The 21,416-nt window shown below is 38.4% G+C and overlaps 1 protein-coding gene across 1 annotated transcript; it reads right to left on the reverse strand.

The window, feature by feature from the left end:
- Nucleotides 1-242: 242 nt before the first annotated feature.
- Nucleotides 243-12,311, reverse strand: zdhhc13 (zinc finger DHHC-type containing 13). The gene is made up of 17 exons (XM_022748206.1): nucleotides 12,191-12,311; nucleotides 9,288-9,493; nucleotides 7,420-7,542; nucleotides 6,803-6,880; nucleotides 6,263-6,407; nucleotides 6,097-6,161; nucleotides 5,072-5,234; nucleotides 4,621-4,746; nucleotides 4,345-4,478; nucleotides 4,126-4,226; nucleotides 3,803-3,927; nucleotides 3,652-3,714; nucleotides 3,467-3,560; nucleotides 2,541-2,624; nucleotides 2,295-2,452; nucleotides 1,847-1,944; nucleotides 243-840 (listed from the first exon to the last, which is right to left on the reverse strand). Exons 1-17 carry the CDS (start codon nucleotides 12,212-12,214, stop codon nucleotides 702-704), a joined length of 1,926 nt encoding a protein of 641 aa, XP_022603927.1. The 5' UTR covers nucleotides 12,215-12,311; the 3' UTR covers nucleotides 243-701.
- Between the last annotated feature and the right edge of the window lie 9,105 nt (nucleotides 12,312-21,416).

Here is a 21,416-nt window from a genome sequence, read left to right on the forward strand (position 1 = left end):
CTAAAAATGCAGTCAGGAGGTCTTTTTTGCTAATCAATTAATTGTCATTTTTCAAGCAAAAATTGCCGTTTTCAGTCTCTGAAATAGGAAGATTTTTCTCAGTTTTATCAGAGTAACATGAATATCTGACAAAACCTGAATATTTATGAGCCTCACCATTGTGGTATTTGCTGACGTGTGTTGTTTCTGTTATCTTGTCCACCCTCTTGAGGTCCTTGAGTCCACACAGAGCAAGTTAAAAAGACAGGCACGACATTGCTTTATTGAAGTAGTATAGTGGTCATTCATTATTAAACACATGCAATCTTACAAAAGTCATAAAACCAAGTGTTTACATGTACAAAGATCCTTTTTCCTTCCTGAACAGATGATAAAAAATAGGCTTGATGTGTTCATAAAAAACAGCTCAATACTTCAATTACAATTTAGGCCTTTAAAGGTTGAATTAACCCAAATTAAAACAATTTTGATTTTCATTGTGACTTACATTGGTCAAGTATAAGGCAGCAGCAGTCTGTACAAAGAGCAACTGAATCAATATCTACATGTTGCTTTGTGTTGTTCCCCAACTTCTAATATTGTGTTCTCTCTTCACAAAGAGCCAACACATAAAAAAATAAATAAATAGAATCTGTGCTTTTGGTCCAGAACCACTGTTTTAATGTCTGACCCTTGACCCTGAGCGAGTGGCGGCGGCGAGGTCAGACCATGTCGGTCAGTCCGAACATGTGCTGGTCGCGGCCAGGCGGAAACTGCTGCGTCCAGTCGATGACGGTCGGTTTGAAGAGGCCACAACAACGCAGCTGGAAAAAGGAGACCAGGTTCCGCACGACGCCCAAACTGCAGGGACACGATCAGAGACGATTCAGGACTGGATGCTCAGTCAGAGTCAGTCAGCTGATGAATTTACTTTTAACGTCATGTGCTGCATCATCTCTCATTATCATCTTTGCATTCTTAGATACTTGTTTTGATGCGTGTGAATATATTGGACAAATGACATATTCTGAATTTAACCGAATAACACTGGATTGAGTGTCAAGAGATGGATTAACGAAACAAAAGCAGGACTTCATCACCGACAATGCATTACTTGACCTTTAAAGAGTTTACAAAATGTAGGTAATTTATTTTTCCCAGAAATTTGTGACCTCATCCTGTCAACTCGATGCAGCTTTGTTTGCAGGAGCTTGCAATTTTCTCCAATTCTTGCTAAAATTTCCCCACAAATCATCAAACTGGATAATTCTTTGTGCAAACAGATTAATGCCTGAGAGAATTCTTTGTACTTAAATAACAATATAAGTAATATCCCGACAGGACTGACCCAACACAATCTCAAATCACAGCCACGCCTTTGTCAGATTTACTGAAATGTGCTGAGAAACAGGAGTTACATGGCAGATACAACAGATTAACTGTTATCAGCATGTGTGTGCACATCTGCTTTTACATGTGCAATAATGAGCGTACACATGTTCACTGATTTAAGTCCTGATCTTATTTCCACAGAGACAAATGTCAGTGGTATCAGTAATAAATAAGGGTGAATGTAGAATGAGGCGTTCATTATCGCACAAGAGCTTGACTGAAAAGCGTAAAGCTCCTGCTGCATCATAATTACAACACAGCAATCTAACAATTAACGACATTAATACTCTGATGTTAAAAACTACCAACTGATATAAAGGACATGACATTATAGGGCTGCACTGAAGTGTGTAAGAACAAGCGATACTTTTGTTTTAACATGCAAAGCAGCTTGTAGTCAAGCCACAATTAAGCTGCCATTCTAAAAGTCCAAGAGTATTGTGGCAAATAATATCAGCACTAATAACCAACTCACTTGTATGGATTCTGTTTCAGGGAGACGGGCTGTCGGATCTTCCTCTGGTGAAACATCAGATTCGTCCGCTCAGCTGTGGTCAGTCCCAGGAAGGCAATCTGTTCCCACACAAAGGAAACATTAGGATAGAGAAGACATTCGTTGTGTGTATAAACACAGGAAATCAGTAGACTGTAAACAGAACTTCATTGCTTTAGTCAAGTGGAACATACAAAGTACTTATATTATTTTACAAAGGCAAGAAAAAGTAAACGAACTGTTTGGAATTACCTCAATTTATGTATAAATTTGCCCTAAAATATGATATTGTCTTCATCTAAGTTACAATAATGAACAAACACGATCTATTTTAACTAATAAAAAACAAATCATTGTGTTGTTCTTCTCCATATTGAGAAAAATAATTCAAACATTCACAGTGTGGGAGCCATAGAAAAACTTGAATCACCTGGTAGAGCTGCAGGAGCAGGATCAGGCCGGACCAGCAGGTGTGGTAGAAAGCCAGCACGAAGATGCTGAGCAGCCAGGGAGAGCAGCCGACCAGGGCAGAGACCACGCCCCACAGGCCCTGCTCCTCATAATGCAGCACACAGTGAGTCGACCAGTCTGGAAGAACATACGCAGCACAGGCATCCAGTGTTAAATACAGCACAGCGTCAGATACTGTGATTACACTGTATGTCGAGTCACTCACACACGAGACAACCATAGAACATCCAGGCTCCCATCAACATGAGGGACAGCAGAAAGAGGATGAAGTAGTGATGGTTCCTTGCACCTGGGAGAGAAGAAGAAGAAGGTGGTAGTTGACAAATCATCTTCAACTTACTCCAAAAGCTCAAAAGTGAGTGTATTTCTGAGGGAGCTGATACTGATATAAATGCTGGTCTATAATAACTTGTCACATCCTGATAAAACAAAACGCAAATGTAACATCCTCAGATTGGACACTGAAATAAAGCTACACACTGTGTAAAAACTGCAGTAACTGATGATTAACGAATTACTGAACTCTATTACATAATTAACTAGTATAAATCTAAAAACAAATCTATAATTAATTATATATTGAAAAAGTTTTAATATTCAGCAGTTACAGAATCATTTTGTTGTAATTTTCAGCTTCTGCTGATGAATCCATATCAAAGATTTCACTCACTAACAAATTAAATTATCTATCCATGGCACTTTTTGTGCTGATTTTTCTTTAACAGATATCTAAGTGTAAAAGGAAAGTAGTTGAATATAAAACAGAATATAAAACAGGATTTCTAATCACATTCCCAAAGAGTTTATAGTCTTGTTAGTTAAGTTATGAGATTATATTCAAAACATGACTTTGATTAAATCAAGTGGAAAAGGAACAAATTATCTTAATCATTCAGGATTTAACACAGTGGAATGGGGCATTTTGAATGAATGAAAATAATCTCATGTATATACCAAGCCCAGTCTCACCACCATGTAAACTCTGATGCAGCTGAAGCATTTTCAGTTACTAAAACACATTTTGAGGATTGTTCATGATGTTCATGGAAGTACGTGCTCTCAAACTAGAAAGAAGTTCAATGTGTTCTTGTCTTTTCTGGCGGTTCCAGTTACTGCCGCAGCCTGACGTACCGATGCAGCCGTTGGTCCAGACGGAGTGGTGGTCCTGCTTCGCCACGCAGGCGTCACAGTTGAAGCAGTGGTTCGTTCTCATTGGTTTCTTTATCTGTGAACAAAGGGAATCAGAAGAGGTTGTTCCCGTTTGCGTTGATGGCACAGTGTCGTAAAAAGTGAATGTCCTGTGTTCAGAGCTTCACCATGCAAGAAGTGCAGAATATTCTGGGGTCCAAACAGCCGGCTTCAGCCAACACCAACACATTCTGACGACACAAGAACAAAACCTCAGCTCAGTTGTGTGTAAAACATTCACATGGACGATAAAATGATTATGTGTAATAACCCTCACACCATTTTCTTCTCCTCTTCGGTCGCCTTGACGAAGCCCGGGTCTGTCCTGCAGGTGCGGAGGTAGTAGTAGAGCAGAGCAGTGGCATTCAGTGTGAACAGAACCTGAACTGTGGCGCTGGGTCCATGTGGGGTTTCAGGTTAAGAAACGTTTGGTTCATTAGATCAAAAGACGAAAACATTAAACATGACATCAGACTCCAGGAAACTCATCTGATGAGTTCACTGGCATCACAGTGATCAAAGCCTGGTTTACAAAGAACGACACAAATAGCTGTTTTGTAACCGCTGTACTGCAGGGGGATGTTTGTTTAAAGAAAGGATATCTGGCAGGAACCAGAGGCACCAGGTGACGAGCATCCAGAAGATCGAAGCCATGAGGGATGTAGCTGGTAGGAGAGACTGAAAGGCTGGTGTTGGGAAATTCCTGTTTAGACACAAACATTTCTCATTAAACAACCAGTTTTGTATAACACGCAGGTGGAGCGCATTTACGTCCAATTCAGAACAATCAAGAGAACAACTCAGTGGAAACATGTCCTCACCTTGAGGCCAGGTTCATCACACCTATCACACAGGCCAGCAGGATCGCTTTGAGCAACCAGGACTCAGAATTCATATCAACTATAGCGCCCACACTTCCAAACATAGCAGTGCAGAGCAAAAACTGCAGAATGACCTGCAAAAATGCAAAAAGGGGATCTTACAGAAAGAGGCAATTTTCACACTAGATTTTAGTTCATGTGTGACCAGCAGTTTTAAACATGTAATTTGAGATGTGGTGTGTGTGTGTGTGTGTGCGCTCTTTAGTGTCTGTGTACCCTGTATCTGTTGACGAGCCGCAGACAGCGCGAGTTGGAGCGAATCCTCTCCTGCTTGATGTGGTTGAGCATGTGGATGAGCAGCGGGCTGTGCACCTGGTGGGCCAAATCGATGGGCGTGTGACCCTGAAACACCATGAAGACTCGCATCATTATTGATTTAAATGTAAGGTAATATAAGTGTTTATAATTGTGCTGCTTGACCACTGACCTACACTGGGCATGCATGTTCCAGTGTAACAAGAAAGCAGAGTGTCTAGTATTTCAAATGACAGTAGAAATATAAGAATTCTTATATGTGTCCAACCTTTTGCACATGCAACAAATTGCTAAATCGATTCACTGTTGATGCCAGATGGTCACCAAGTCCACACACATCCAGTACCATGTGTTACTGAAACCCACAGTATAAGACATATTGTTTTTGCAGTGTGAGTTTTGGGAAGCTTACGTTGATGTTGTCCACGTCAACGCTGGCCCCGGCCTCCAGCAGGATGTGGGCGGCGTCTACGTTTCCTGCCAGCACGGCGCAGTGCAGCGGAGTGTTCCTGTTCACTTTGTCCACAGCGCTCACAGAGGCATTATTCTTGATTAAGAAGTTAGTGGGTTCAGGCCTACGACAGAACAACAACATATTTTAGATACTACATAGTAATGTCAAGGTGTTGTAGCTTCACCACAGGCTTGTTTTTTCTAAAGACACTATGATTAATTATCATGCTTTTAAGCGATCAAAGGTTTTAGTTCATGTTTTTATATTTGGAAGAAATAGAGTCCAGACCACAAGTACTTGTTCTTCAGGCTCTGAGCTTCAGCACATTGAATTTGAAATAAAATAATGGACAAAGTGGATAAAGTGTCAGGTCTCAGCTTTAATTTGAGTAGGTTTACATCTATATTGAAAGAACTGTGCAGGATATATAGCTCTTTTAGCACATAGTGCCTAAACTGCAAGGGTTCAGAAGTAATTGGACAATTGGCTACTAAATGTTTCTTGGGCAACTTTGTCGTTTCAACACAAGTCCATGCACATTTTTCACATTGTTAATAGATTCAACAAAAGCTCTAATACAGGCAGGTTTTTGTTAAACAATGGAATCAGTTCAGAGCCATTTATGTACATAGTTACCAGTTTTCCTAAATGTAAATGTAGTGAAAAAGTGCAACATTTAAAGGCATTTTTCTTTAATCAAGGCAAGGAAGAAATAATAAAAAAAAAAGTATCCCAGGAGAAACAAAAACTCGTGGTCTTTGGTTCTACACCTCTGTTTATTAATACACTATTAATAAACATGTAAAACGTGTGGGCAAGCAACGTGTACAGGACACTTTCAGATTCAGATGTACTGCAAATGGAAAAACCATCACAGACATGATCTCCATTCAGTGTCAATATTAAATAATATTCAGCTATTCCTATGATTACTTTACACCGGTGCGGTTCAAAGCATGTCTGTAAAGGAGTACGGTGCTCACCCAATAATCTTCTGGGCTGCTAACATCAGCGGCGTCTGTCCGTTGCAGTCGGGCCCATCAACTTCCTGAAAAACAAATACAAAAAACAAATGAGGCAAATAAGGATTATCAGCCAGGAAGAAATATAAACAAACCAACTGAAACAACTCTGTCATGAGGAGCTGACCTGTCCTTTAGCCATCAGATAAGCTGCTATGGCCATATGCTGGAAGAGGATGGCCAGGTGGAGAGCACGGTAACCTTCTCCGTCAGCGACGGAGGGATCCGCTCCATATCTCATCAGCTGGATCACCATGGGGAGGTGGCCCTGCCTGTTGTGAAGAAAGCAGCGAAATCACTGAGTCCAAGTATCATCCCCACGGAAATGAAAGCTCTTTGACTAGTCAGCTGAAGAACTGAAACAAATTTCAATTTCTAAAGGCAAAGCTTGTATCCACTGTGTTTCTATCTACATGTATTTACAAAATGATGGATTAACAATCATATAGGGTTACATTTTCCCATTTAAACCAAATATAATGACAAAATACTTAATCATTTAATGATTGACTTGATGATTGTTGAAAGCAACCTTAATCTGTTGAAGATAAAGTGTTTCCTTTTGTTTTTCAGAGTTTATTAATAAAAACATGAATCTAAATTTGAATTAATCAAATTTAATTAAACTCCATCCTAGCTACCAGTCCCTTTGTCGTCATACAGTCACCTTATGGCCCAGTGAAGAGGAGTAGAGTTCAGGTCTCCTCCGAGCTGGTCGACTATCGCCCCTTTAGAAATAAAATACCTATAAAATACAGCAGAGACAGAGAGCGAATCAGTGTTAAAACAAAAATCTCTGTCAACAGTTCACATTTCACGTGGGAGCTTCTTCTATTTCAGTTCAGTTGTCCTCTATTTCTTTACTGGATGTTTTTGTGGAGCTGTTCATTATTGCTTAAAGGTGGTTCATGGTTCAGCTCAGATTTTCTTGACAGTGAAAAATAAAACACTTGAATTCCCTGAGGAAGGACTGACTTTGTTTTTAACTTCGTTCAACTGACAACAGCAACACCAAACCACTTATGGTACAATGTTTTAGCTAATTTCACTTAAATCAAGCAAACAAAACCCAAGAATGATCTACAAATATGACTGAAACTTCATGGGCCTCTGAATGAGTCTCCTGAATTTACACCTGAACTCCTAACAAAGCTCTCATTAATATTTACAAGTACAACCTTGTTTTTAACATAGTGCCATGTTTTTATATTTAAATAACAGGTTTATCATGTCTCTCTGGGGTGTCAGCTGTACTGAGACAGACATGATATTTGGACGTCTTACTTCACCAGCTCTGAGCGGTTGTTGATGGCCGCCCAGTGCAGCAAGGTCACGTTCTCTTTGTCTGGCTGCCTGACGTCATATCCGGCTTCCACCAGCTCTTTACAGCGCTCCAGGATACCAAACCTGAGAGGATCACACAGAGGAAAACATTTTATAAAACACACCAATAATAATAGATACCAGATTAATACTTTAAGTTGCACTGTGCTCCAAAATAATAATTACAGAACCTTGACTAAAATGAAGAGACCTACTGGAAAAAAAGAACGTAAGCTGTCAGCTGTGCATTTAAGTATAAAAGCAGATTCATTGAACATTGTTTCAGACTGTGTGAGAAAAACTGCAGCGCATGTACACACAGTTACCTCAATACTGACAAACAGTAAGATGAATAGATGGACAGGAGTGACTCTGCAGATCTTTTCAAGAGGAGTGACCTTTGTTCTGCTACACCTCAACTCACTGATCAGTTAGTGAGCAGCCTGCACTTCAGTTAGCTGCACTATGAGCTAAATTATATTTGCAGGTTTGTGAAGCTTTTATTTCTTTGAACTGTGTCATCACCTTCTGACTGCCACTTAGACACAGAGCTCTGAAAGCCTTTGTGCATTCCTTCAGTTTCTTTGTACAACTCTTGCACAAATACATTAGTCAAACACCTGTCAGTGCCAGAAACAACGAGGTGTGTTGTTACTTCTGTGAAACACAGTTTTATCATATTTGAATTTTTTTTTTTTTGAAGGCACAGACTCAACTCTACTCGTTTTTGGTACCAGATAATTCTTTTTCCACTGCAGATACAAGCCCTTCAATGCAGTGTTGTTACTACAGCATCGACACACAAAGCTATTGAGGCGTCATCTTCAACGCGACACACGTTAACAATGGAGGCTACCAAACAGAGAAACCTATCCTCAATTGACCACAGTGTGGTTTTGCAGGTGGCCATAATAAAAGTTTACATCCTGTCTCACACAACGATGGTGCAGCAGTGACGATTCAATCAGGAGTCTGCAGCGTTTTCACCTTTTGGTATCGCAACAGCGGACGTGATTCCAAAAAAAATTACCAGGTACTAAAACAACTTTAACCTGATGGAAAACCAGAAAAAGTCTGAAAGAAATCTGAGGTTATGAGTTGGTAAAATTCTACATTCTACATGTTTTTAATCTCCCAGTGACTGGTTGAAGAGCTGCAGCACAGACAATGAGGGTAAGTGAGAATAGTTTCTTGTGTGGTTGCGGTGGTGAGACCAACCCAGGAAACGTTTTAGTATGCTACATCTAAAATATTTAAAAAAGTGTCTACATTTTCAGGAAATGAACAATTTGATCCTGAATGCTGACATAAAATATAATCTTTTATCATATTATCTTCTCTCTTAAGCGAGAAAATGTGTATTTGACACAGCAGCTGCAAAAACTCACTATTATTGGACAATATGTATTAATGCTATTAATCTGTTTTGTTAAAAAACATATAAATTATTAAAAGATCATTACTCATCAGTCATTAAAGGAATTTGAAAAGGAACCCTCGCTCAGTAATAATAAAGTTGTACTCACTAAGTGAATTTCTATGATTTGGGACCATGTTTTCCTGTGAAATGAGGGATTATTATTGACATTTCAGGTGTGAAACATGCTTTAGATAATTTGGCTAAACTCTTGGATTGTTTATAACCCGTCTGATTATCTCACTGTTGTGCTTTGTGCCACATCAGACCCAGTCGTAGTGATGTTACAATTTAGATGTTGATAGTAATAATGACAAAAAACACAAAAATAAGACTCATGTTGCAACAGGAATCCTCATGTGCACACATTAAATGCCCATATCTGACAGAGATTTAATATTCCTCTGCTTACTGTGTTGCCTTCACTATGTCCCAGCTGCTGCTGTCGTCCATGTGCGACCGTTTCTTTGGCTGCTGGGTTTGCTCCACGATTTTGCCGAACTGTCCGTGAAAAGCTGGCATGAAGGGATGCCCCGTCCCGCCAAATGCAGCCGCTCTGGGCCCATGACTGTGACCATGACCTGCATGTCCGTGGTGACAGCTGTCATGGCCGTGATCCTGCCACACAAACACAAGGGAAATACACAGAGTTGGTTCTAAAATGATCCACATGGAAATTTCAAACTGGCAGAGCATTGTGACATTACTGATTTAGGTCAGTCACAGTGTGTTCACACTTCTGGAGCCTTTAAGTGATGAAAGCTGGTTCACTGATTAGAGGAGAAAGGTGATTTTTTTTAAAGGAAGGAGGTGTCACTTTGAAAAATGGGTGATAATGAGGTAAATAATGAGCATTCAGCTATAAAGATTTGACATGAGCTGTATTTGGCTGTATGAAAATGTGAGATGTGATCTGTGAGATGATACAAATTAGTTAACCCTCAAACCCCTCATACCATGATAGTTTTTACTTTATTTTCTCTGTGCTTCAATTTTGATTCATTTATTAAGCAAGAATCCCAACTACCATCTGGTTTCAGCATCAAACGTAAAGAATACCTACTTTTAGGCTGCTGGTTCGATGCATGTTTGTCTGACATTTTTATAGACTTAATACATAATGAAAAAAAATAGATTAACTGATAATGAAAATAATCGGCCCTAACAAGATTTAATTTACTATGACAGAGAATTTTATCCATTTCACCCACTCCAAATGAGCTGATTAAATGACTGATAAACATTCAATATTGTTTTTGTAGATAGAAACAGAAATCTGTAGTATTTGGAGAAGGCTCAGGTGAGACTACAATAAGTAAATTACTGTGTTTGGTGCTTCCACAACCTTCATTTCAGTTTGTTTTTTTCTGCCATAGATGTGGGTAAATGAGTTTTGTATTCTGGAGTGAATTACACCGTCACTAGAGCACCACCAGCTATTCTTGTCAGTCCAGATGTTGATGTTGATGGTACACACATAACAGGCTGCTGCCATAATCCAGACAGATGGCTAACTTAACATATGGCTAAAGCTAAGCTGTCTGGTTGTAATATGTATAAACAAGTGGATTTTGATGAACATGCAGCAGTGGTGAAAAGTAGTATATTTACTGAAGCAGGTGCAAGTACAACATTGAGGTAGTTGTACTTTATTTAAGTATTTCATTTTTCTTTGTATTGTATATTTCACCATATTTCTTAAACCCCATGTTACTAGTGACTTCACATACTCAGATTTTACATTAAAGACAATATATTATAAACAGTTTGAGAGATGTGATGCTCTGCGTCTTGAGTAAGTTTAGTCCTTAACTGAAAATTATAAGTTCATAAGCGTTATTAAGTTATAAAAAAGTGATTTTTGCAGTACTCAATCATATGTATGAAATAAACAACTCAATATGCTTTATTCTACTTAACTGATTTAAAAACTTCATGTAAAATAAAATACCAACAAATACATAATTTCTTTGCATAATAATTACCTTTACTTTTGACACCTTATCTTACCTTTACATTTTTCTCTGTACTTGTAGAACTTGGAAATGAGGACTACAGTTTTGTATTAATAGATAGGTTAACAATTTTTCAAGATTGTTTTTAAACAACAGTCAGCTGCTCAACAATTACTGAGGTGCTGCTTACTGTAATCATTCCTCCTGTTCACACTGGCTAGTAAAAGATCAGTTCCTAATATGCTTCCAATGTAAGTGATGCAGGGCAAAATCCTGTTCTTTTTCCAAAGCAAAAATGTATTTAAAATTGATCTGATCAATATGAGTCGTCAGCTATCCAAATTAGATAAAGTTGTGCAACCCTGCTTTGCACAACTGTGAGATTTAACCAATAGCAGGTCATTCCTTTCATCTGCAGATCTACAGAAGGTCAGCCACGCTTTTATCTCCTCCAGACTGGACTATGGCAACACTCTTCAATGTGGTGTCAGCAGGCAAAACATCCAAATACTAGAGCTGATACAAAATGCTGCTGCCAGGCTTGTTCTAACAAAACCACATCACATCAATCCTTGCTTCCCTTCACTGAATACCTGAGGGGTTGTAGAATTGATTTTAAGATTTTACAAGACTTGAATGGTCCCACCCATATCTGTGATTTGCTAACCCACTATGAGACCACTGCATGCAGCTCAACAGGGAAACACTGGTGAGCTACAAAGAAGAAACTGTACAACAAAAGGATTTCCATTTGATTTGACTATCTCAGCATAAGCTTCAGATAAGTTTTTGAATACAATATTTTACCGGGCTGTATGACCAGGAAGAATAATTATAGACAAGCAAAACCTGTTTCTATTTTCATATGAGTACCTGACTATTGATTTAAGAGAGACAAAAAATGAATTTTTATTAAGGTCTCCTTAAATAGGCAAAGATGAAGGCAGCAATGCAATGAAATAGTTAAATACGCATCATCATCATCATTATGTCAATCAGACGAATCTTTCCGTAGCGTGGACGTCAATGGCTTTATACGAAGAAAATTAGCCAGTTAAATCTTCCTGAGGAATTATTTAGCTCGCACTGGTTAACGTCAGGTAACTAGCAGCTTGTTAACAACACCCACCTTCAGCTAACAGACAGTTGGTGTGTCTCGATGTGTATCAGTCAGAACAGGTTATTCCGCGTTACAGCAACTTACCGCCGAAAAATATACGGTAAGCTAGCTCGTTAATGCTAACAACCTGCGGAGACAGTAGAATTAGGGTAAAATACATGAGCCAGGTCTCCACCAGATGAACCAGCAGCACCAACAAGCCGGGCAACAGCAGCAGATAATGGATATAAACCGACTTACATTGCCGTCCCCAGTCCAGTCCATCTTGTTGTGAAGGAACGAAGGGAAAGTTCCTGTCGCCGGACGGGCCAGAATCAACGTATGACTTCCGTTCTTTGTTTTTCAAAATAAAAGTAAAAAAAAAAATGTTTATTTAGCCCGGATACAGATACTGCTGCCTGGAGGAAAAACCTGCCGGCAACTAACATCATACATCTGCAGCAAGTGTGGCCAACCCAAAAGGATTGACACTGACCCCACTCACATTGCAGGTGTGTCACACTGACTGTTGGTGGAAAGACTGTGGAGGAGTGGAGGGAAGAGATGAAGAGAAGACAGGAGGATAACTTTTTCTATCTTCATTTATAACTTTTAATTAACATTATGTATTATTATTATATTTTATTTGTTGCATTTGGAGTGGTGTTTGTGTCTCATGATGATCTCAGTCCAGCTCTGTGTTTGGTCTCCACCAGCTCCTGAGGGAAATCTGTCTCTTTACCTTCTTGATGCTCCACTATGTTCACCAGCTGCTCTTGGACCATGTCTGTCTGCTGTTTGCTGCTGAGGAGGTAGTGGACAGTGGCTACAGCTGAAAAAGTATATATATTCAAAGATGTTTTGCATTATTTTACTGCAGTCTTTTTTTTCTTTTTTAAATTATCTTCTTAAATTGCATTCACAAAGGTCTTAAAAACTCTTCAATTTCAGCTGTTGAAACCTCTACAACACCAAGATGGCAAGTTAAAATGAGCACAGTGCAAAGACTGGACATTGACTGTTTCCCTGGTAAAAATGTTGTAAATAATTTCCATTGGGCACAACGCTGTTACTGTATGTAAGAATTAATTTACTAATTTGTGCTTTCTTTTATTCTTGCAGCTTACATCATGTGCTGTGGTGCAGTGGATGGATGGGTGAGAAGCCCTGGAGAGAGATCATCAGTTTCAGCTTGATTTTTAGTTTTAATTCATATATATGTATTAGGTGAACGTGGATGAAACTAATGCAGTAAAAAAAGGAACAGGCCTGCAGTAAATCCTCCTTCACGAGGATTATAATGTTCAGTATTTACTGAATCTGTTTAAGTGTACTGGGGTATATACTGATACATGTCTTGCTGTGGTTGTGGGGACAAATTTGGGGTTGAAACCATCAGTGTGAGGTTATTTTGGCCAGTTATAACAGCTTCAAAAGGCTTTTTGAGGGACACCTGCAGTGACTGAGGTCAGTGTCAGGCTAAGTCTCTACGACATGAATGAAACTGAAAGCAACGTCCTTTATGCAGATTGAAACGTGAGGAGTGAAGTACACGCACCAAGCAGCAGGAACATTCAAAATTTCTCCAGGAATTTTCAAGTTTTCTTTGCTCTTCTTCCTTTTGAAATGCAATGGTGATTGCCATTGGGCTTTTGTTTTACTCCCACCTACAGGCCTCTTCCTGCTCCTGCCTGAATTATTCAACAGTGAAAATTAATTTTTTAAAGCATCATTGTAGAAAAACAACAAGCGTCCCCATGGAAATGAACAGAAAATCAAGGTTTGCTTTGGGTGGAAAAAACAAACAAACAATACATTCGTATTCAATAAAGAAAATGGGCCGTCTCATGCTTATGATAAATTCATCAGAGACATATTGGATTTTTAAACTGTCTTAAAACAAACAAGTCTGTGAATAAAGGCTTCTTCAAAATAAATGGTTACTGGGAAAAGCTGCTTTGGTATCATAAGTGAAAATCATTTGTAGTTTCTGTTTGGAAAATCACAACTCTCTAATATTTTTATATTTACAGAGGACATCCTGTCCACTGATAGCTCAGTCTGTGTGTCGAATTTGAAACTCAGCTTAGTGAACTCATCGGTGCAGTGTTTTTATTGTATGACACAGAGGGAGAATGAAACGGACTTGGACCACAGCTGAGATCTATACTCAGACTCAGGGGATTGCTCAGAGGCAATAAACTACTGATGTTACTTAAGCAGACATTAAATTAAAACCTCTACCAAACACAAGTTATGTGACCACAGTAAGATGAGCCTGAAACATGAAGATGGATAAAAACATGAAGGTTGGCTTCACGATCAAAAGCTGAAAACCTGAAAAAGTATTCAGTAGGGAAATATGTCTATATTTGAGTTTGATGAAAAATAAACAGAATAAGTTATAAGGGTTTATTTTAATATACTCACTCCTGGTGTATGGTTGATATTCAGCGACTGGTCACAGAGACCTTGGTGTTTTTTTGCTTCTTTTTTAAATTTCAAATCAGAATCTTTGTGTAATATTTGACTATATTTTATATTTGATTTACTCATTTAGCAGACACTTTTATCCAAAGCAACTTTCAAATGAGGGGCAACACTAAAGCCTCAGTGCAGTAGGAGAGCTTGGTGTAAGTACAACGTCTATTCAAAGCAGTGCAAGAAGATCAAGTGGAGAAGTGAACTGATAGTAGGTGCATGATATTCACTAACTGCTCTAAGAAACCTTGTTTTTATCTATCTTTCTTCCTATTTAAATTTCTGATCAGAATCCTTGTGTAATATTTGACTCGGATTTCAAGATGGAATAATGTGAAAAAAACACGAAAAGCACGTGGAAAGATCCTTTATCCTGAATGATCTGTAATCAAAAAACAAAACAAATGTACCACCTCTAAGGTATTAAGGACCGACAAAGATGTTACCAAAGGTTACCACTATGTGAGGCTGAATTTCAGTGAAATGCTGGTTAGGTGATGCACAAAACAATCGTGAATTTCCAATTCAAAGCAACAGTGCGGTCGGAATAACACATCATCATCAACTGTAACCTAGTATAGAATCACATTACTCCCATTACTTTTAGTGGCAAACTAAACTTCACTTGTTTTCTGTGAGAACCTCCGTGAGACTTCACAGAATCTGTTTCTCTTCTACATATTTATCTCTGCAGCAGCTCTGCTTCCTCGTGCTGAAATCACAACGTGTGTCACAGAGATGGAGAGGAGGCTTTTACCTTCACCTCGATAAGTGTTGTGAAGCTAAACATGGAGCACAGCCTCAGAAATAATGCAGGTTAAGTGACTGTCACCGTGGAGCTGTTAGTACAGAGACTGTGACCTGTGGATGAACTCAAACACAAACATGGAAGCATGAAGTGGAGAGCATCTGCTTTTTACTAAACACAACTGGACATTTCCAAATAACAGTTTATAACTTCTCATTTATATCAGATAATCAAAGTAAGTAGCTATATCAACTCAAATAGTCTGTTCAGCCAGATTTGTTTCTTTATTTAGAGTTTTTTAAGTTGGTCAGGCAGCGCTGCAAAGGCTTTCTAAAACCCCCAGTGTCCCAAAAATATAAAATAATAAAATTCACTTCCCCACGTCTTCATGCAGAAACAATACAGTTATGTGGGTATTGTAAGATGTGAGGAGACAGAGCTGAAGTTAAATGAATTTGTTGTTTTTATTTAGATTTTTAATCCAGGAATTCAAAAGGTAAGGACACTGTCGCAGTCATTCTTAGTCACTGTGTTACATGCTGAACAGTCTACTGTGTGAGGTTCAGATAAATGGTGATAAACTGAAGAACTTCTCATTGAAACCTTGCGCTTCCAGGTGAAAAGCAGTAGATGGCGCCACTGTTCAATTCATGATCAGAAGGATCTCTGTCTGCCAGGCTGCAAGTATGTTCATCAGCTGTGTTGTCAATATATACAGGTGTTTTTGGACTGACTCCACACAGACATGATTGTGTACAAGTGAATTTAGTTATTATTTTGTAATAAAACAATAATGTCTGTCCCAGTTTTAAGTCTCCAAAACCATGTCTCCATATCATACTTCACACACTTACCTAATAGGAAAAAACATGTCGAATACTTTAATAAACTTTGTAGTAAAACATGCAAAAACAATAATATTTTCAAAAGGTGAAACATGTGAGTTCTTATTGTTGCAGCATCTTTGAGAGAACAGCAAGTCTTTAAAGAGATTTAATCTTATCACGATTGCACCAGTTAAATTAACACAAAATAAACATATTATATATACTGTATTAAGATTCAACCTGTAACTTTCTGTGCCTACAGTATGTCACCATCCATTTGTGTATCGTCAGCCGTCTTAGTGGATGATCCTTCCCTCAGTTGGACTGCATGTTTGTTTATCGCTGGAGGGTTTTCTGAACATGAACCAGAAGAAAAGAAAATCAGAAACGAGATCTTAAATGTGTTTCATTTATTTCTATTACACAACTATGAAATCTGAAAGAAAACAAAATGAGACTATGGCTTATTTCTCCTATCTGTCAGGGTTTTTTTTCCAGGAGAAAAAGACTCACAAAATCCCAAATTACCATCCTTTTAAGTTTCAAATAAAATCTCATCAAGCTGTGAAATAATTCTCAAATTTTCTCACCTTTTCTGCCTATTTTTTTTTTTTTTTTTTAATTTCAGGCAGAGAAATCAGAGAGCTCTCTATATGAACTCAATCTATTCTCATCCCAGCCTTTAGTTTCACAAATTCATACATCTCATACTAAGCTCAGACAGAGCAAACAGAGAGCTCTCTGCAAGCACTCACTGAATTCTCATTCAGACTAAATGTTTTAATCTCAACCCCTCATGTACAGTTGGAGTCAGAAGTTTACATAAACCTTAAAACTCATTTTTTAACCACTCCACAGATTTCATGTTATCTTTTGTTTTGGCACATCTGTGAGGGCATCTATTTTGTGCATGACACAAGTAATTTTTCCAATAATTGTTTGTTTGAGGGACTAGTGTACTTCACAAAATAGATAGATAATAAGCATCATGAGGAAGGAAAATGATGTGGAATAATTGAAGCAACATCTAAAAACATCAAAATTATATGTTCTTACTAAGTGTTCAGTTTTGTTCTATTGACCACGTCTTAGTTTATAAGAGTTTATTGCAGATTTAGTTGTCATGTATTATTTTGACATTGTGACATAAAAAAAATGCTTTTTGTGAATTATTGTTCCACTGAATGAAAACGTGCAATTTAATTCAGCGCACCAAAGCGTCAGTTTGTTCCATTATCCAACCTGTACAATGAAAATTGAACAAGGAAGTCGAGAGCCGGAAACAGAGACAGCTCGTCTTCAAAGTAAAGGCTGCACGTTTTTAAACTATGGTTTTGAACAAACGTGCTGGCTGCAGCGGTCAATTTAAGGAGAGCTACGCTTAATAATAAACAAACTGTTTGACTAATGAACATAACTCATAACTGTTATAGGTTTTTCCGCTAGTCCACAACTGATTGTGGGAATACATTTGACAATTTAACAATTGACATTTCTTATTGCTGTGCCCCAGAACAGATTGGTGAATATCTGTGAACATGCTTCATGCTCCTCTAAAGTTGGAAACCAAAGGGAGAACCTTAAAATGTGCAATGTCATCCCGGTTTGCTCTATAACGATGAATGGGGCTCTGATGCTGTGAGGCCCTAAAATGTTTGTCTAATTTCTCACAGTAAGATTAGTGTTTTATATCTTGAACCTTAGGTCCAATTTAAAATCTGGATGAGACCTGTCACTACACAGCTACTGTAGATTATGGGTTAGTGAGGTAACACATTTCTCACGGTGGTTCAAAGTAATTTCAGCTATGAAAACAAGCCTTTGGCTTTTTTAACATATGAAATTTGCAAGTTTATATTTCCAGAGTAGGTTTTTCTATTGTATTAGTTCATCATTTGCACTCATTAGTTCTTAATGTGGGGGTTCAATTAAAAAGTGCATTCGACATTTTCATTTGTCACTTATGCCGTTAAATAGATGTTTTAATGGAATACGCAACTGTTGAAACAAAACAAAGTCAGTGTCCTTGTGTTGTCTATGGAGGATTTGGGGATTACGTCCGGTTACCTTCAGTGCCTGCAGGCCGGTCTGTAAAACCCCTAAACGATGGTCAAAATTATTTTCAAGGAGTCAATCCACAACTTGCCGAAGACAACAATGGCTGATGTCAACAGAATCAGAAATCTTTTTTATTAACTTCAAGTTCTAAACTTGAGAAAGGCTAAAAGTTCTTTATCTAAAACTACTCATTCGACTATCAAGGCAAGTCCCCTGATGCTAGGCTAACGCTAGGCTAACACTGTACCTCAAATTCTATTAGTAAGTTATAAGTTCATCGTGCTACAGTGACTCACTATCGCCTCTTGAGGAACAAAGTGGTATTACAAGATGAGACGACCTGTTCAGGGCATCCAGCACTAGTTACACACTGAACCTTTTTAAGGCAATCTGCAGTCACTAATTTCTGCCCCATTAACCCCGTCACCATTCTGTTCAAAGGAATGCATTTTAAGCGTTGCTGTATATTGGGTAAACTTTTAATAAAGGGCTGATTTTGTTTTAGTATTTGTAAGTGTGCTTGATTTTTAGTTTTAATTCATATATATGTATCAGATGAACCTGGGTGAAGCTATTGCAGTATAATGGAACAGGCCTGCAGTAAATCCTCCTTCATGAGTATAATGTTCAGTATTTACTGAATCTGTTTGAGAAGTGTTGGTTTATTTTAATGATCATTGTGGAGGCTGTGATTGTAATTGTGGTAATGTTTAATTGTACTGGGATGTACTGAGAAGTGTTCCTAATATTTTGTCAAATCTAAATCCTATTAATGAGATGGACAAAATATTAGGAACACCTCTCAGTTTGGGTTAGTTCATTTACAGTGGTGTCCGAAAGTCTCAGACCACTTTCCCATGAAGCCTCACATGTTGCTCCATAGCAGCTCTAGTGTCGCTCAATTTCATTTACAAAGGAGAATCAAAGGAGCCATTAAAAACACTGAATGGAGTACAGCAGGGTATCTCCTTAAGTCTCAGGTGTCTCACTTATTTCTCTTAGTGAATTTTGGGAGAAAAATATGAGAAACAGCATTTCAGACAAAATAAAGTCTCAAGTATGACTCCTGCTGCTAACTGTCGTGTCTCACCTATTTGTCCTAGTCAATTTTAGGAGAAAACACATAAGAAACATATCGGACAAAATAGAAACTAAAGTGAGTCTGAAATGAGTCACAGTTTTGCCTCCTGAGCTGCAGAAGAGCCCCGACTCACTCTCACAGTTGCATCCATTCAAACCTGGGAGCTGAAGTATAACTGTAACTTGCTTTTGTTTGCTTTTTAGCTTATTAACTGATTAAAGTTTTGGTTAGAGATCGAGTCTCCTGAGATCTTGATAAAGATACTTAGCTTTTAATTACATCACACACTGATGCCAAAATTTTTTTTTGTTTTTGCATTTGTTGTCACTTGCCAAACATTTTCCTGTTGATCTGAGCCACTCTGATTATTTAAATGTGGACCTTTATTTGAGTATTTAAAAGAAAGGGTTTCATTTCGATTAATTTAACATGCAGCTTAGATACATGAGACCAGCATGAGTGCATGTGCCAAATCAGTGTTTCCGTGTGTGTGTGTGTGTGTGTGTGTGTGTGTGTGTGTGTGTGTTTGTAGGCAAACCCCCAGCAGAAGTAATTGAGCTGTCAGGAGGAAGTCATAACAGTGAAGAGGACTAAAGGTCAAGATTGCTATGGTTTGCATGAGACGTGAGAGTAGTGAAATAAAAAAGGGAATTACAGTATTTTCACGAAAGGAAAAGGAGGATTGTGAATTGCTGTCAATAAATTTCAGGCCTTTAACTTTGGTTTGAGTCCACACTCCTAACCCAGAAGACACTGGGGTCATTTAAAACAGGTGATTAAGGAAGCAGGGCCATCCAATGAAAACATGTAGAGGATGTGTGTTTCACTGCTGATAGAGGGGAGCTGTGTGAACGGACTTTGCTTTCATTAAAGCCTTTGTGGAATTTAACAATGCTGATGTGTGAAAATGTCACAACTACAATCTGGGGCTATTTGTGCTGTTTTTGGTCGGTTATCAACAACATGTTGGCCTTTGGAAACTCTCCCTGACTGTTCAGGAACAGATTTGTTTTTAAGATAAGAACTAATGTTTTCTGTGCTTTTATAGATGCACATTTGAATGGAAATGATCATTTACCTTTTCTTTATGTAAATATCTTAAAAACTGTATATATTGATATTCTGGCCACTGAGGGGGCAGCAAGTAGGAAAAAGGTTCACACACCCAAAACAACGATTGTTCCTTTCATTCAGGTTCAATGTGAGAATTCAGCATGGAGGAAAAATGCAAATGTTTTGGCTTTGCCTTCTTGAGAGTGCTAGAGTTTAATGTGAGTCCTTTTAGCTTTTCACTAACAATGAGCATCAATCAGCTTCTTACCAACAGGTGCACCATGTGGCTCCCTGTAGTCAGTGGCGTCTCCAGACCTGCCTCCCTAAAAAAAACCCCACACACAGGAACTCTTGCCAGCATTAAACCCCATAACTATATCGGCTTTACCTTTACTCATATACATGGATTATACAAGAAAATAGATATTAACATACATTAATATAAGATGTACATATATTCTAACCATCATGAGATTTTGTAGTTTAAGACAAATCACAATATTAGAAAATGTCCTACAAATTCTCTCGGGAAAACAGGTTTAGTTCATTTAAATTGGCAGAAGTCAGGGCTTTTAATGTGAAAAAGACAGAGGAGAAATAAGGTGAGACACAGCTGTTTGCCTATTTACAGAGCAAACACGGAGGAACATTAACATCCTGTTGCAGTGGTGTTTCTGTCCACCTGATGAATGTAAGTAATATTCACTTTCCTTTTAGCGCCGGTTTGATCGCAACTGACTCCTGAGGTAGTTTACGTTACAGTGAGTCTGGTCTCTGAAAACATCTGCCTGCTACAGCTGCAAATGAGGTTGAGAGAGTGAGAGATGGTGATGATTACATGTGAGTTTGCCAATGCAGTGACACCGCTCACATTACATGTAGTGATTTGATTTATTGTTAACATATAAGTATTGAGTAGTGCAGCTTTAAGAAGTCAAATCTCACTGTTGTTTCCCCCGGTGAGATTAAAACTGAAGGGATTTGTAAGTTTTTCAAGAAGCATCACAATCACTTGGAAACACGTGAACCTGACACCAGAGTGTTTTATCATAATGAGAATGAATAAGTCAGTAATATGCTGAGCAACCTGCTGTGTTCACAGCCAGCTTTGCTCAGACTCTCCAGAGATACTGGCAGATATGAAAGTGAGAAGACCCCAGCTGATGGAAGTTAATTATGGTAATAAATTATGCGGTGGCCGGTGGGACTGAACGTTGCAGATCTGTCTGTTGTGACTGT

The sequence above is a fragment of the Seriola dumerili genome, unplaced genomic scaffold (genome assembly GCF_002260705.1).
Source record: "Seriola dumerili isolate Sdu_G_001 unplaced genomic scaffold, Sdu_1.0 BDQW01000011.1, whole genome shotgun sequence".
Classification (NCBI taxonomy): Eukaryota; Metazoa; Chordata; class Actinopteri; order Carangiformes; family Carangidae; genus Seriola; species Seriola dumerili.